General features: G+C 42.9%; 1 protein-coding gene across 1 annotated transcript in view; it reads left to right on the top strand.

The window, feature by feature from the left end:
* The first annotated feature begins 2,604 nt into the window (after nt 1-2,604).
* Nucleotides 2,605-17,861, top strand: part of cpeb2 (cytoplasmic polyadenylation element binding protein 2) — a 142,625-nt gene continuing 127,368 nt past the window's right edge. The window contains exon 1 of the mRNA XM_037698351.1: nt 2,605-3,551. Coding sequence (XP_037554279.1) covers nt 2,727-3,551 — 825 coding nt within the window. The 5' untranslated portion in view covers nt 2,605-2,726. The remainder of the gene's footprint in view (nt 3,552-17,861) is intronic.

The raw sequence follows: 17,861 nt of genomic DNA, 5'->3' as shown, positions 1-17,861 counted from the left end.
CTCCAGGCCAGCGGTCACTCTTTCAGGGATGAAGATGTGCACATCCTGGATAGAGAGGAACGATGGTTTGAGAGAGGAGTAAAGGAGGCCATCTTTGTGAAAAGAAACCATCCATCGTTAAACAGGGGTGGAGGCCTACGTGTTCAATTGTCCCCCTCTTACAATGCTGTGATTGCTAGTATCACTCAGCCCTCTGTGAATAGTAAACAGCCATCAGTGTGCTAATGATCCATTGTTAGGCTGATGGTCCTTCTTGAGCATGTGATCAGCTGGTTTTGGTTGTCAGCAGCAAAACTGGTTGATCCACTCTGAGAAGGTGCTATTTAAGAGACTGGGCTGAATACAGCACCTCAGACTGAGGAAGTCTCTCGGATGAGAGACGAAACGTTTCTACATTTTTTTGTTGTTTTGCTTTTTTTTTTTTTTTTTTGAATGTCCAGAGGACCAGATGTAACTTTTTTAGACAAGACTGAGGTTGTGGTTTTTGGACCTGAGAACCTTAGGAATTAATTTTTCAGTCTTTCTCCCTCCTTAGATGGCATTTATCTGGCCTCCAGTTCTAATGTTAAAAGTCTTGCTGTTATTTTTGATCAGGACATGTCTTTTATCCCCCACATTAAAAATGTTACTAGAACTGCCTTCTTCCACCTGCGTAATATTGCTAAAATTAGAAACATCTTATCTAAAAATGATGCAGAAAAACTGGTCCATGCATTTGTCACATCTAGACTGGACTATTGCAATGGTTTATTATCTGGGTGTCCAGATACTTCTTTAAAACGTCTTCTGTTTGTCCAAAATACTGCTGCCAGTCTTAACTGGAGTTAGTAGGAGAGATCATATCTCTCCAGTTTTAGCTTCTCTCCATTGGCTCCCTGTCAAATCCAGAATATAATTCAAAATCCTACTTCTAACCTATAAAGCTCTCAGCAACCTAGCTCCATCTTATATTACAGCTCTTATTTGTCCATATTTTCCTAACAGAGCATTTCATTCTCAGGCTGCAGGTTTACTTGTGGTTCCTAGCATTTACAAAAACAGAATGGGAGGCAGAGCTTTCAGTTATCAGGCTCCTCTCTTGTGGAACCAACTTCCAATCTCTCTCCGTGAGGCTGACACATTATCCAGTTTTAATACTAGGCTTAAGACTCTCCTTTTGGCTAAATCCTTTTAAAAGGGAGTTTTTCCTTTCCACTGTTGCCACTGTGCTTGCTCAGGATGGGAGACTGCAACAAAGCCAAGATTCAATTTGTCTGCTGGATTCCTTAGATTGTGAACTTCACTAATTGGCTTTTATGTATGTGAATGTTCCTGTAAAGTGCCCTGAGACAACTTTGTTGTGATTTGGTGCTATATAAATAAACTGACAAATTGAAATATAGGTGAGAGGTTTAATACTATAAATGACTTATTTCATTGCATTCGGTTTGAAATAAGAAAATAATATATAAAAAATAATGAAGACCAAAATTTGGCATATTGTGTTGGATTATATATTACAGTGATATGCACAGATGGACATTTGGACTGTATCAGCAGAGACCTTAGGGCCTTATCATCCTCACATACGTCACTAAGTTTGTTAGGGTTAATAAAGAAATTAAATGTAATAAATTGTTTACTTTTTGATACTTTCTTAGTAACTAAAGGTCTCTCTTGTAAATGAGGCTCAATGGGATTAACCTGTCTAAATAAACAACAAATTCCATGCAAAGTAATCCAGGTATACAATCCAACATTTTTCAGTCAGGTCATCTGGACAGTTTTGTTTTTTGTGCTGAAAGTTTCACCTTCGATCCGGAAGGCTTCATCAGTCAAGGAAACAAACAACACAAAACTGATTCTTCCTACAACAGCTTACTCCAAAGTGGAACAAACCAGTTATGTTGGTGCTAAGATGGTCTCTTTGGCATGCCCCCTCCTCCATTGCCGGCCCTCTTCCTAGATGAAACGTTTCAGCACAAAAAAAGAAACTGTCCAGATGACCTGACTGAAAAATGTTGGATTGTATACCTGGATTATTGAGCATGGACTGTATTGTTTTCAACCAGTTTGACAAGACTGTCAACAAGGAAGAGGGCTGGCAGTGGAGGAGGGGGCGTGCCAAAAGAGACCATCTTAGCACCAACATAACTGGTTTGTTCCACTTTGGAGTAAGCTGTTGGGGGAAGAATCAGTTTTGTTTTGTGTGTTTCCTTGACTGATGAAGCCTCCCGGATCGAAGGTGAAACATTTCAGCACAAAAAACGAAACTGTCCAGATGACGTGTGTGTGTGTGGGGGTGGGGGGTGGGTAGAGAGGGTGTAGGCCTGCTGCACCTTATGAATAATGAAAAAGTGACGTAAACAATGCGGTCCTCTGCTGCGCGAGGCTCGAGGCGCGGGCACGGATGCGTGAAGCGTTCGTGACGTGGCTCCGGTCGGGGATCTTTAATCCTCCGCCGCCGCAGCAGCAGCCGGTCATCGGAGGAGGGGGGAGCTCGCTTGGGCTTAGCCAGCTAACAAGGCCTGTAAATGACTAAATAACACACCGAGCGACAGAAACGAGACGAGTATCTGTTTGGGCCAGAACACCCCCCACCCCCCCGGTCTCACCCACATGCTCCAGCTGAAAAGCAGAAATATGATTTGAAATCGAGCCTATGCAGTCGCCTCCTCGCTCTTTCTTCGCTTCGTCCTTCACAAACACCCCCTCTCTTCCAGTCAGCTGCTGCGCATCGGCACAACATGCAGGATGAGCTTGTGGGGGTGACAGCCGCTCACACATTCCCGTCAACCGAGGACGAGGACAGCAGCAGACCTGCCCCGCAGCCAGAGCAGAGCCGGCGGGGCGCCATCACGAAGGATTACAGCCGGAACACGAAGGAGCGGCAGTCCGTGTGTGACCTTGAGCCGGGCCGAGAACTGCATCAGCTGTTGGGTGAGCGCGCAGAGGTGCCCCCACCCCAGGGACACCTCAGCCACCTGCAGCAGAGGCAGCTACAAGACGAACCCAGCGGCTCAGCTGATGCTGCGTCGCCATCGCCCTCCTCCGTCAATCCACATAAGCTTCTGATGGACCCCCCCCTCGCCCACCACCTTAATAACGGCAATGGCAGCAACAGCATGTTGGCTGGAGGTCTCGGAGCCGCGTTCCCGAACCTCCCCTCCCAGGAGATGCACAGCGGTGGGGGCGGCTCGTCCTCTTCATCGTCCGTCCCCGGCGGGTTCGGTACCCCCTGGTCTGTTCAGACCAGTTCCTCGCCCCCACCCGTGGCCAACTCCATCAACCCCACCCACCATAACGCCATCAACCAGATGCCCAGCGCGGAGTCCGAGAACAGCTTCTACACCGGGATCCCTTCTATCAGCCCGGCCTTCTTCCACAGCTTCTCGCCCCTGTCGGCGGCTAATCCGTGCGCGGGGATCAACGTGCAGGGTTTCAGCGGGCCATTTTCTCCCCAGATAAACGTCCCCCAGCAGCCGCAGAGCCGCAGGTCCCCGGTCAGTCCCCAGATGCACCACCAGAACGGCGCCTTTCTGCAGCAGAGGAACAATTACAACCAACAGCAGGTGAAGAATGAAGCCATGAATAATATGCAGCTGTCATTTAGCCACTAGTCCACTTTAATGGCCAAATATAGACACCTGCATGCACCTTATTTGAATGAAGACGTAATTAGCATATGTGTATTTTTGTGAACCTTAGAGAACACCTTGTGACTGAGTGGAGAACATAAACTGGCTTGTTTTATGTTGCATTATAAAAAATAAAACATTATTAATACATTATGCAAAGTAATCTTTAGGCAGAAAGAAGGAGGGGTGTTGGGACAAGTGAGCATCACTGAATCTTCCTGTTGTTCACTGGAAGCTGGAAGTGGGATGCAGTCACATGGCATAGAACCACCTCTGTCTTGTGGTTGAATCTTGAATCAGTGGGAACACAAAAGACTGGGGGGGGGGGGGTGTCTGTCTTAAATGTGGTTTTTTTTGTGAGATGTAAAAACGTCCAGTGTGTTGGTGTCTGTGGAAAGATTGCAGAGGTTTGCATGACTGCTCCAGTTATGCAGCATGAGGGCTCCCTCAGCTGCAGGTTTTTCATGTGAATTGCACACTGGTTGTGAGGATGGGTGTGGCTGGGTGTGACTGATGCATCTGCAGTGGTGCTGTTTCACTGACATTTAACCTCTCACTTTGAGTTACATGGAAATATATTTGCATGAAACCATCAATGATAATCCAAAAAAGTTTAATCTGGTCCTCTGGACATTCAAAAAAAAAAAAAAAAACAAAGCAAAAAAAAAAGTAGAAACGAGGCCAGCGGTCAGGCCAGCGGTCACTCGTTCAGGGATGAAGATTTGCACATCCTGGATAGAGAGGAACCATGGTTTGAGAGAGGAGTAAAGGAGGTCATCTTTGTGAAAAGAAATCGTCCATCATTAAACAGGGGTGGAGGCCTCCGTGTTCAACTGTCCCCCTCTTACAATGCTGTTATTGCTAGTATCACTCAGCCCCCTCTGAATAGCAAACAGCCATCGGGGTGCTAATGATCCTTCGTTAGCCCAAACCAGCTGCTCACATGATCAAGGAGGACCATCAGCCTGTCAGCAGCAAACTGGTTGATCCTCTGAGAAGGTGCTATTTATAAGACTGAGCTGAATACAGCACCTCAGACTGAAGAAGTCTTTCGGATGAAAGACGAAACGTTTCTACATTTTGTTTTGTTTTGCTTTGTTTTCTTTTTTGAATGTCCAGAGGACCAGATGTAACTTTTTTAAATTTTTCTACCTGGATTATTGAGCATTCATCAGGATAAAATTAACTTTTATTTCTTAAAAAACAATTCATAATAAATTCATTAAAAGAATGTACATCACCTTTCATGCCAGAGTTTTAAACTAAGATCCTCTTCTGTTGATAAATGATGGCGTTGTAGCCCTTTAGAGTAAACTTAAAAATAATAATGTGAATAATTGGTTTGCAGTTTGTGAATGACTCTCAGCTGCAACCAAATCCAATTTTAGCTCAACATCTTTAAAATTGACTGAGTGATACTGTATGTTTTGTGTTGGCTAATATTGACTGGTTGAGACACTCATCTTGAATCAATGTGATTCTATTTAAATTAGTCAAATGATTGCTTTCTTTATGCAAACCGGATTCCAAAAAACTTGGGACACTAAATAAATTGTGAATAAAAACTGAATGCAATGATGTGGAGGTGCCAACATCTAATATTTTATTCAGAATAGAACACAAATTACAGATCAAAAGTTTAAACTGAGAGAATGTATAATTTTAAGTGAAAAATCTGTTGTTTCCAAATTTCATGGCGTCAACAAATCCCAAAAAAGTTGGGACAAGTCCATTTTTACGACTGTGTGGCATCCCCCCTTCTTCTTACAACACTCAACAGACGTCTGGGGACAGAGGAGACCAGTTTTTCAAGTTTAGAAATAGGAATGCTCTCCCATTCATGTCTAATACAGGCCTCTAACTGTTCGATCGTCTTGGGCCTTCTTTGTCGCACCTTCCTCTTTATGATGCGTCAAATGTTCTCTATAGGTGAAAGATCTGGACTGCAGGCTGGCCATTTCAGTACCCGGATCCTTCTCCTACGTAGCCATGATGTTGTGATTGCTGCAGAATGTGGTCTGGCATTATCATGTTGAAAAATGCAGCATCTTTCCTGAAAGCGATGACGTCTAGATGGGAGCATATGTTGTTCTAGAACCTGAACATAGTTCTCTGCATTAATGGTGCCTTTCCAGACATGCAAGCTGCCCATGCCACAAGCGCTCAGGCAACCCCATACCATCAGTGATGCAGGCTTCTAAACAGAGCGTTGATAACAACCTGGGCTATCCTTGTCCTCTCTGGTCCGGATGACATGGCGTCCCAGTGTTCCATAAAGAACTTCAAATCGTGACTCATCTGACCACAGAACAGTCTTCCATTTTGCCACACTCCATTTTAAATGACCCCTGGCCAAGTGCAAACGTCTGAGCTTGTGGAGCTTGCTTAGAAATGGCTTCCTCTTTGCACTGTAGAGTTTCAGCTGGCAACGGCGGATGGCACAGTGGATTGTGTTCACTGACAATGCTTACTTGTCTTTGCTATTTTACGCTGGGTAACACCATTTTGGTATTGCTGCACTATCTTTCTGCGCAACAATGGTGGAATTGGTGATCCTCTTACCATCTTGGCTTCTGAGAGACACTGACACTCTGAGAAGCTCTTTTTATACCCAATCATGTTGTCAATTGACCTAATTAGTGTTAATTGGTCTTCCAGCTGTTCGTTATATGCTCAATTTCCTTTTTCCAGCCACTTATTGCTACTTGTCCCAACTTTTTTGGGGATTTGTTGACGCCATGAAATTTGGAAACAGATTTTTCCCTTAAAATGATACATTCTCTCAGTTTAAACTTTTGATCTGTGATTTGTGTTCTATTCTTAATAAAATATATTAGACGTTGGCACCTCCACATCATTTCATTCAGTTTTTATTTACAGTTTAGTGTCCCAACTTTTTTGAAATCCGGTTTGTAGTTTCCATAAAGTTCATCCAGTGGTCTGTAAGATATTGCTAGCAGACAACCAGGGTTGACTCAACAGGGAATGGTTTTAAACTAAGATCTTGTGAGATCAGTCAGTGCTCAATGTATGCACTGAAATGAGTTTCGGCTACTACCACAGCAAATTTTAGCTCAATATCTGTAAAACTGACAGAGTTACTGTATAGTCATTGTTGTGTTCCTAAAGTGAATCAGCTGTGGCAGCCATGTTGAATCAGGTTGACTCAAATAAATAAGTTTTAGAGGTACATTCAAAGATTGCTTTCTGGATTTTTATATAAATCTATATGCTTATTTATGAGACAGAAAAACATACACTCAGACCCAGGCAAAACAAAAATGACCTGCCTTGGACCATTGTGCAGTACAGTGGTAAAAAGATTCTGTTGATATATAGTGTAGTGTGGGCACAGAAGAGCATCTTGAGGTCATGGAAAATAACAAATTGCCTGTTAGATAAGTATTATGAGCATAGCAGTATCCTGACTGCCTTCACACTAAAGGAGGTTTTGCAAATTTACTGAGATTTAGCCACATTGGGCCATGAAGGTCATGGAGCAGGGGCGGCTGGCCTGTAGGGGGCACTAGGGCGCCGCCCATCTGAAACTTCTGGAATGGTGAATACACCATTTTACATCGAAGACTTAAAAAAATTGAAATAAAAGTGAAATAATAAAATAAAAATATTTCACAATATATGTATATATGTTTTTTGTTGTGTAAGAAAAATATTTTATAGTTACTGATGAGTTAAGTTGTTTCTTTCAAAAACGTTGTCTGAATGGTGACATATTTCTTGCCCCTTGGGTCGCATGAATCTAATCCATAGACTCTCGTTAAAAATGGCACATGCGCAGTTATTCCGTGACGTTACAAGAGAAAAGGAAGATTCTGGGCACAGATATCGGCGCCCGGGGCACGTTGAACGTGAGCTGTACCCCATCATTACCGATAGTGTACTTCTGATCTTTTTTTTTTTTGGCTGGGAACAGATCTGTGCAGTGACACTCACAACCAGGCTGGCTGTAGGTAGGCTTTATGCCATTAAAAGCCCTTTATCTAATGCCTATTTGCCATTTCTGACTGATACGCCTCTCAACTTTTAGATGTCTCTGTTTGTGAAAAAACCTTCAGCTGACTGTGTATTCGAAAAGTGGCAACTGGTGAGTTTGTTTGTTTCTGGAGTTAGCATGCTAGCGCTAGCCTCCAGGTTATTGTATTGGACTCTGTGATTGATACATTTATTTGAATGTGCCTATAGAAAAAATAATTATCAAACATTAATACTTTTATATACTAAATGTCACTGATGGTGTTCTGAACACCTGCATTTGTATTGATCTGGAGAATGAAAATAAGAACTCTTGCAAGTAACTAGCTGCTCCTGTTAACATTGAAGCATTTAAGGTACATTGAGATAGTGAAATGATGAAATGATGTGTACTAAGGTGCAATATTAAGACATTTAATATTGGGAATTTTTCATTCATTCAACCTTTATTTATACAGGCTAGCTTCATTGAGCCACGGGGACTCATTTACAAGAGGGACCTTAATATATTAAGGGAATATTTAAGAATCCTCAGAAAATGAGCTTGATTCTATTTATGCTATGAACTTATAATACTATAGTAATGATCAGGGGTCTGCAACCTTTACAATCAAGAGTCATTTCTTCCCCTTTGTTCACTAAATTAAATGTGTCCGGAGCCACAATACCTGCTACAAATGGGATTCTCAACTGGTGGCCCACAGACCACTTAAAGTTTGTTGGAGGGTGCTTTTCTAGACAGTTGGGGTGTTTTTTCAAAACTAAAAATATCTGAGTTTTAACATTTATTGATATTTTTATACTCTAAAACAAAATAAAAGACAAGATTTTTGTGAAGAAGGAAAAAATAATATAGTTTTTGCCCAGTTTCTAAAAACTAAAACGATAAACTATGCATTCTCATGTCATTTTTTTACTTGTGGAAAAATTACTTATTCTACTTTGAAGAAATAAAGCATAAAGTGAAACTGGGTATGTTTTACTCCTTGTAATGTTTCTAGTATTCATATATTAGCAAAATAAATTACAAGGAAACTGCTAAAACTAGCCCTTTTAATTGTTGTTATAACAACCAATAAAATTCAGTTTTATTTCAGTTTTGGTCAAAGCTTGAAAGAGCTGCTGCAGAGGGACCAAAGAGCCGTATGTCAGAGTTAGTCAGAGTTTCATTATTTGTCATTCGCACCACATGTAGTACATGTGGTGGAACGAAATTGTGTACACAGTAAATCCAACAATAAAATGTAAAATATGAACAAAGAAAAACGTTAACTAAAAATTTGCTAAGCACTAATAGCATAAAAACAATACACCGAACAGCAGCACGAACATGAGTCTGCATTAGCAGATGAGTACGAATGAACACAGCAGCATGAATCAGATCAGCAGCAACATGACGTGATTTTTCACAGTGATTATCCTGGTTAGGGATTCATAAGTCTAACAGCCTCAGGGAAGAAGCTGTTCCTTAGTCTAGTGGTTCTACACTTAATGCTTCTTAACCTTCTTCCTGAGGGGAGCAGGGCAAAAAGTGTGTGTGCTGGGTGAGTGGGGTCATTCATTATGCAGGTGGCCTTCTTCCTGCATCTGGAGGTGTAGATGTCTGTGATAGTGGGCAGGCTGACTCCAACAGACTTCTGTGCAGCCTTCACCACTCTCTGCAAAGCTTTTCTTTCTGCAGCTGTGCAGCCTCCATGCCACACATTGATGCTGGAGCACAGGATGCTCTCCACTGCACACCTGTAGAAGGATGTGAGGACTGAGCTTCCCAGACCAGCTCGTCTCAGCCATCTGAGGAAGTAGAGTCTCTGATGAGCTTTCTTAATCAGGCTGGTGGTGGTGTTGCTCCAGCTGAGGTTGTCATTCATGTGTACACCCAAGTACTTGTTGCTGGAGACCACTTCCACCACAGATCCTTTTACGTTCAGGGGGTATGTAGGGGGTGCTGATTGGTAACTCTAAATTGTCCCTAGGTGAGAGAGATGGAGTGAATGGTTGTTTGTCTCGTTTGTCTGTATGTGGCCCTGTGATGGACTTGCGACCTGTCCAGAGTGTATCCCGTCTCTCGCACAGTCATTGCTGGATATGGGCACCGGCAACTAGGGCTGCAACAACGAATCGATAAAATCGATGAAAATCGATGATTAAAAACGTTGGCAATGAATTTCATTATCGAGTCGTTGTGTCGCGCGATTATGCGTCTTTCACGGCGCTGCAGAGCCGTTTCGTTTTGTTCACGGGCAGTTCATTGTCAATGCTGACTGACTGAATAAAGTTTGAAAAAAAAAACCCTGCAGCGCGAGTTGAACAGAGCGAGGGGCGAGGCAGAACAGAGGCTGTTTTCAAAGGAAATTTAAGTAAATTTTACAAATGACCGACGCAGCGAAAACTGTTCGACCCAAGTCCTTTAAAGTGTGTGAGAACTTCACAAAGATAAAAAATGAGAAGCATGCCGCTTTGAAAATCGCCGACACGACACGGGAGAACCACGCTGATGAACATGTCGGAGTCACGAGGAGGAGGAAGGAGCTCAGCAGCTGATACAACTCATCCTGTCTTGCAGGTGAGTCTCTACAATATTCACATTGTTCTGTTTCCAAGAGAGAAAACGTAACGTCAGTCTGTCTGGTAGATGAAGCTGTTTGTTTGTTTGTTTGCTGATTAATGATGGTGATAGAGAACGTGTGTTATTTTTTATTTTATTTAATTGGTACAAGCAGTGTTTAAATGTGATTTATAAATAAATCTAACACAACGATAATAATTTAATGATTAAGCTTCAACTTTTAATTTGCTGGCAAAGACTGAAGACTCTCATTCCAGAAAACAACAACAAAAAACAACATCCTTCTTGATGTCCTGATGCATGCTCAATAATCCAGGTAGAAAAATCTAAAAAAGTTAAATCTGGTCCTCTGGACATTCAAAAAAAAATACCAAAACAAAGCAAAACAACAAAAAATGTAGAAACGTTTCGTCTCTCGTCCGAGAGACTTCCTCAGTCTGAGGTGCTGTATTCAGCTCACTCTCTTAAATAGCACCTTCTCAGAGTGGATCAACCAGTTTTGCTGCTGACAACCAAAACCAGCTGATCACATGCTCAAGAAGGACCATCAGCCTAACAATGGATCATTAGCACACTGATGGCTGTTTACTATTCACAGAGGGCTGAGTGATACTAGCAATCACAGCATTGTAAGAGGGGGACAATTGAACACGTAGGCCTCCACCCCTGTTTAACGATGGACGGTTTCTTTTCACAAAGATGGCCTCCTTTACTCCTCTCTCAAACCATTGTTCCTCTCTATCCAGGATGTGCACATCTTCATCCCTGAAAGAGTGACCGCTGGCCTGGAGATGAGTGTAGACCGCAGAGTCCTGGCCTGATGATGTAGATCTTCTGTGCTGGGCCATCCTTTTGGCCAGTGGCTGTTTTGTTTCCCCGATGTAAGACTGATCACAGCCCTCCTGACACTGAACAGCATACACAACATTACTCTGTTTGTGCCGGGGGACTGGATCTTTGGGATGAACCAGTCTTTGCCGTAATGTATTTTGGGGTTTAAAAGCCACTGGGACGTTATGTTTAGAAAATAAACGTCTCAGTTTCTCTGATACTCCCTCAACATATGGAATGACCACTGGTCTGGGTCTGGGTTCCTCCTTTTCACTTGTTGGCTGACTGGAGTCCTGTTTGGGTTTCTTCTCTGCTTTTAGGAAGGCCCAGTTAGGATATCCACATTGCTCTAGAGCCTGTCTTGTGTGGGATTCCTCCTTCTGCCTGGCTCCTGAGCTAGTGGGGACGCTGTCTGCTCTGTGGTACAGAGTCCTGATGACTCCTAACTTGTGCTCCAAAGGGTGATGGGAGTCAAACTGCAAATACTGGTCTGTGTGGGTGGGTTTGAGGTACACCTCAGTTTGCAAATGTCCTCTACCAGAGACTGAGACCTCACAGTCCAAGAAAGCCAACTTGCCATTTTTTTCATCTTCTCGTGTGAACTTGATGTATTTATCCACAGAGTTGATGTGGTCAGTAAAATGTTGGACTTCCTGAGATTTAATTTTAACACAGGTGTCGTCAACATACCTGAACCAATGACTTGGTGGTGTCCCTGAAAAGGATGTCAAGACTCTCTTTTCTATTGTTGCCAACAATTATTGAGCATGCATCAGGATATTTTGAACCACTTTGGCCAGGATTGCCTCAAACTCGTTAGAGAGTTTGAGAAAACAGCAAGGAAGAGGGCAGACTACAGGAACCATTTGCGATTCAACCTCAGATGTCGACAAAGTGGCATCATTCCCAAGAGCCTGGAACTAAAATCTTCGGTCAGCGGGCACCGGGCAAGCAAGATCCTTCAGAAGGCACAGACCCAGCTGCTGAATGAACGGGTGAGACAGACCAATTTTACTATTGAGGCCTTGAAGGCCAAAGAAGAGCACATTAAACAGAAACTAACTATGTGTCTAGATCAGACCACACTTCAGCAAGTGTTGGACTGTACAGATCAGGCATGCTTAGCACAGCATTTCAAGTCCAAGACTCGACAACAAAACAAGTTTAACTTACTAATAACTCATCAACAACATCACTATTCCAATAACAACACATTCAGTGTAGGACAACACTCCAGTAGTCAATTACATGTCAGGGAGACAGAAAAGTGGGTGAAGAATTTATCTGACAGACAGCTCACCCAGCCAGAGACAGAGATTCTTGCCAGGGGACTGAACTTTGCGGTTGCACCAAGTAGAATTCCTCTGGTGGAGATGATCACAGCTACTGAGTCAGCCATCTGCAACAACAAAATTAAAGAGGCTGAAGCAGAACAGCTCAGAATCAAAGTTTCAGCCTGCCTCAGCAATGCCAAACCACCACCTTCCAACATCAGTAGAGAGGAGAGGGACGCACTCACCACTCTTAGCAAGGACAAAAACATCATCATTCTCCCAGCAGACAAAGGAAGGTGCACAGTGATTTTGAACCAGAAAGACTATCATGAGAAAGTTATGACACTCCTTAGTGACTTAAACACTTATGAACCTCTGAAAAGAGATCCAGGAAGTGGTTACAAGAAGAAATTGATAGATTGCCTGAAAATTTTGGAGCAGGACAAGGCTATTGACCGTTTTCTGTACCACAGACTGTACCCAGGGGAGGCCACACCTAGTCTGTATGGTTTACCTAAAATCCACAAACAAGGTGTACCTTTAAGACCAATCGTTAGCATGATTAACTCTGTCACTTACAATGTTTCCAAATATCTGGCGTCTGTACTCATCCCTTTAGTTGGCAGCTCAGAACACCACATACAGAACACCATGGACTTTGTGGATAAGGTGAGGGATGTCATCATGGAGACTGATGAAACAATGGTCTCTTTTGATGTCACATCACTCTTTACGTGCATTCCTGTTGATGATGCAGTTGTAATGAACTATATCTGTTGATATTATTCATAAAGTAAACGGATTCTTTCATTTTTCTGGACTGAGTAATATCGTGCATTGAATGATTAAATGTGACGTGAGACGTTAATTTTCTTTGACCCATCAAAATGAACGTGGTCATTTATTAACAGAATCAAAACTTAACATCAAACATTTACATTAATTTGGCAAAATGATTACAATAACACATAGCTTAATTAGCAAGCTTTACAATTAGAAAACCACACGGCCATGGTTTCCTCACAGCTTTACAACAGACATTTCTGAAAATATCTGGATTAATTACTGGCAGATAGAAGAGTTTTAAAGATGGGAAATGAGGGAGTTTAAATGGAGAGAAAAGATGTGTGAGGGAAAATGTGTTTGTATAAGAACGGCACTCTCCATTCGAACCCAGCTCTACCTCGGTACGCTTCGGTAGGAAATCGACTCGTTACCTCTCTGAAGATGAATCAGCTGGTACGGAGTTCCATTTAACGCTACCATTTCCAGCGTCTCCGTAGGATGGTTGGAAAACGTCCGGAGTAGTGACGGTACTTCGTTCAACACACGCTCACCTCCCGGGTGGACTCACATGACTTGTGAGTCCGTCAGAGGTTCTACTCAGATGTGGAAGATTCCATAATCCCCACGAGACTCGGAACTTTGTTCTGCGTTCTGCGTTCCGAACTGCATTCTGCTTGGAACTAGGAAGTGTTGACCCTTTTAAAGAGGTCACTTCTGGTTCTTCTGAGAACTTTCTGATTGGTTTAAAGAACCAACAGGGGTGTGGTCTTAGTGATGTAAGAGGTTATTAAAAGTCAAGGAGAAAGATTAGATTGTTTAAGAACAGACAGAAAGATGTTTTGAAGAAATTAGACTTTTTGGAGCCAGTCTCCTCCTATCTGTCAGAAAAAGTTAAACATGACATTTCTTTCCAGTAAACATGTTTTTGACCGAAACTTGACTTTTGACCGACTTACAACTTGCTCATTTCAGACAGAAAATCAAAATGCATAATTACTCTTGTAACAAACATTAACTTGATTTCTACTTTGAATGAGGATTAAAAATCATTTATACTGTTTCACAGTTGATTTAAAATGAGTAGTTCACTTCAACATTTAAAATGGTTTGAACTAAACACACTTTTGATTATCAAGATATTGTAAAATAGTAATGATAATAAAAAGAGAGTGTTCTTTCAATTGATCAGTGCAGGACACACTTAGAAAGTCTCTGGATGAACTTAATTTTGTGTTTCTGGACTCAAATCAATGAAATAACAGTTCTTGTCCCAGGAAGGCCCTCAGGGCCAGATTTTGACCTGAGGCTTAGTTCACTACAGTCCCCCCTTTGGAAATCATCGCCTGTCCATGGGGATGAATTCCAACATGAACTTACGCCTTCGAATGTCCTTGAGCTTGATGTAATCCAGCAAGGAAAAACAAAAGTCAAAGGAGGTAATCCCACAATGTTTTTGGTAATTCCATTGTGTTGTTGTTAATTCCATAATGTTGTTGGTAATTCCATTGTAGTAATGCTTTAACCCCTTGGAAACAGAGTCTGTAATCCATTGGAAAAAGTCATATAATCCACAACGGTAAATCCACAACGAATGGAGGTGTTGATTGATCAGCATACAGAGGGGTTCCCTTGGATTGAACTGAAGATGCGGCCACTGGATGAAGATTGGAGACCAACGTCAGGATTGCAGGTCTCCTCCAGCTAAGGTCGTCTCTGGGCGACGTCCAGTCAGTGCCGTTCTGGTTCAATGTGTCATGCAATTATGTGGTTTAAGGTGGGCTTATGAAGGGGATTTTACATAAGGCCTTAACCTATATGCACCTGGTGTGTAAGCTATTATGATTGGGAACAGCTACAGCTACCAGTTAAAGGGTGGAACATGCTGAAAAGGGTAGTTATAGGGGTTTATACCTATAGAAGGGTGTTCCAAACTATTTTTCCATTCCTAACTTAGTTTAAGTTAGCTTTACATGGCAAAATATAGTTTGGTTCAATTGTCTGTTGTCTTTTTAGACAAACGACTTGAGATTGGGTGTTTGGTTTCCCCATAAATGTTTTAGGAGTCTATGGCGAGACTCATCAAACAGAATTAGCTATCCCCCCGAATAGAATTGTTCGAGTAGGTTCGGCTTAAGCGTTGTGAGACCAATGTAGATTATGGTACTTAAGGTAGCATTAATCTACATTGACTCTGCAAAGATTAGATTTTAACGAGTGAACTGCATGTTGGCATAATTAAAGGCCTCTTAGTCTCCAACTAAAATACATACAAAACTCATTCTTGCTTGGGGTGTTCAGAAACAATACCAAAAACCAATTAAACGATGTCTCAACATCGACAAAAACAGTGACTAAGCAACCAGTAAAACAACGTTTCAACATTGACAAAAGTAGTGATTAAGCAACTAGAAAACAACGTTTCGGTGCGCCACTCACTCTGAATGTCAGATTTGATCACGTTATCGCGTCTTTTAACATTACCCTAACTGGCGTCACCCCCCTTCGGTCATGGGAGACCGCGAACACGGGTGAGGACGTCGCTCCATGAGCTAAAGTTAGGTTGTCCTTGAGTAGTTTTAACTGTTTGCGCAGCTGAAAGAGGACTTTAAGGTCTGGATTGGAAACCAGTTCGCCTTTCGATGGAGTGTATTTGTCTGGGTCAGTCAGATACAGTACCATCGAGTTAATTGCAGGATCCAACTTCTGAAGTTGGATGATGTCTGGGTCAGTTGAAAATGACTTTTCATATTTTAAAAGAACTTGGCGAAGTTTGTCTCTTTCTTCATCAGATGTCAGAGCGTCGGCTTGGGCGACCACCTGTTCAATCTGTGCTGAGACTGATAAGGGTTCTTGCTCTTTGGGGAGCTCCAACGAATCCCTTTCTGAGTCGTCGGACCTGTCTATGGGTAAGACACCATAGGTTTGAGGTCCTTGGTCGACGTCATCGGTTGAGAAAAGAGCTATGGCCTGTGTTGGTTTTGTGAACTATACTGGCCCAGCTTCTTGACTCGGTACCAGGTTATCTGGGAGTCCTCCCAGAAATGGAATGCCTAGTTCAAAATCATGAAAATCAGTGGAAATCAACCATCCTAACATAGTGTTTTTTGGGATCATCACCTCATCCGTGCCTGTGTTACCCACAGCAATAGATGTGGTCCTGGAGTCAAGGCTCACTTGGTTCGTGGCTTCCACGGACAGTCCCAAGTTGAAAAACGCAGGAGAAGGTTGAAAATATGCCTGTTTATGGCTAATAGCTTGTCCAGCTATGATGTGGATTTGCACCATTAGGTTAATCACCTGAGGTGGTACTGTGGTGGTTTGGTTGCTAGCAACCTGGCAGGCCTCTGGAATGGTCTGCCCAGCCTTAAGGTTTGCTGTGTCTAGCATAGGAGGATCCTTTGTGGCTAGTTTTAGAGACCACAGCACCTTGTTGATGGTGTCCACATGGACACCCAACCTTACCAAAATGTCAGAGCCTATGTAGGTTGCATGTGGTAAGTTTTGAATCACGAGAAACGGGTGAACCAGTTCTCGTTGGTTCCAGTTTAGTTTTAGGTTAATGGCTCCTTCCGCGGTCATTACCTGTGAACTATTGGGAACTAATGGAAAGCGGAAAGCTTTTTTAATTAGTTCTAGACCCACGTGTTTGTGAACCAAGGTTTCATAGAAAGCTCGGTTAATTGCTGATTTATCTGTCCACAGAGACAGAACAACATCGTTGGTGTGGGACCCTTGGATCTCTACACCTTTAACTACCAGTGGTAGGTAGTGTTTGGTGGACTCTGACTGCTCCATCTCACAGAGGAGGCTGTTTTGTTGGGTCAGAGTTTGGACCACCGGGTGGGTCTCTTTGGTTTCACATGATGTCAGAGGTATACTCACCGGGCTCGTGTCCTCGGCTGAGGAGTCCTTTGCGCCTTCCGCGGTACCTGCTGTTAGGCAGTCTGTGTTACACTCCGGAAGCATTTGTATTGGCAGTGGTTTGCTCACCTTTGCCCACATTGTTTGATCACCATAATCTATAATCGCGTCGAAGCGATTTATAAAATCCTGGCCAACCAAAAATGGGAATGAGTCAACACGAGACACGTGTACCGGGTGGTATAGTGTCATTCTGCCAATCTGCATGTGAACCATTGCTATAGCTGTCAGGGTTGTCCTCTTCTCTGAGAGACCCTGCATTTCTATAGCACATTCTGTGAGAGGTATTATCCTGTTAACACCGGCAGCGGCTGTCCTCAGTTCCTCAAACAGTTTAGCTGACATAATTGTTATGTCTGCCCCACCGTCCAGAAGTGCTTCGTGTGTGAGGACTCCTTCGAGTGTTACTGACAGGTACGCCTTCTTGGCGACCCCCCTTCTGAAAAAGTTACACAGAAACCTCTTAGGTTTTTTCTGACGTTTCTTCACACGTTCAGCCTTGTCTGTGTAATCTTGGTTTGTTTGAACCGACAGCACAGCAGTAGCTGTTTCTGAGTGTTCAGCTTGCGATGACTCGTCATCGTTTGTGTGTGAGTTTACCCCCCCTTCTTCCGATGAGGGGTTGTTGGAGGCAACAACAACAATGTCTTGGTGTGTTCCACCGACATCTGTGATGTTTTCATTCGCGCCCTCAGATGTAATAGTAATTACATCACTGCATAGTGCTCCAGGTTGGTTTCCCGTCTCAGTGCGTTTCAAAGTTTCTAACAACCTGCGTAGTTTCTCTGTCTCTTCCGAGCTCAGAGGTGTAGGGCCTTGTTTCTGGAACCTTTGTGATTTTTTCGCCTCGGTTCGTTTCGTCCGAGGTGGGGG

The sequence above is a fragment of the Nematolebias whitei genome, chromosome 3 (assembly GCF_014905685.2).
Source record: "Nematolebias whitei isolate Nwh7 chromosome 3, NemWhi1, whole genome shotgun sequence".
NCBI classification, from domain to species: Eukaryota; Metazoa; Chordata; class Actinopteri; order Cyprinodontiformes; family Rivulidae; genus Nematolebias; species Nematolebias whitei.
Note: the sequence above shows the minus strand (reverse complement) of the source record. Positions and strands in the feature narration are given on the sequence as shown.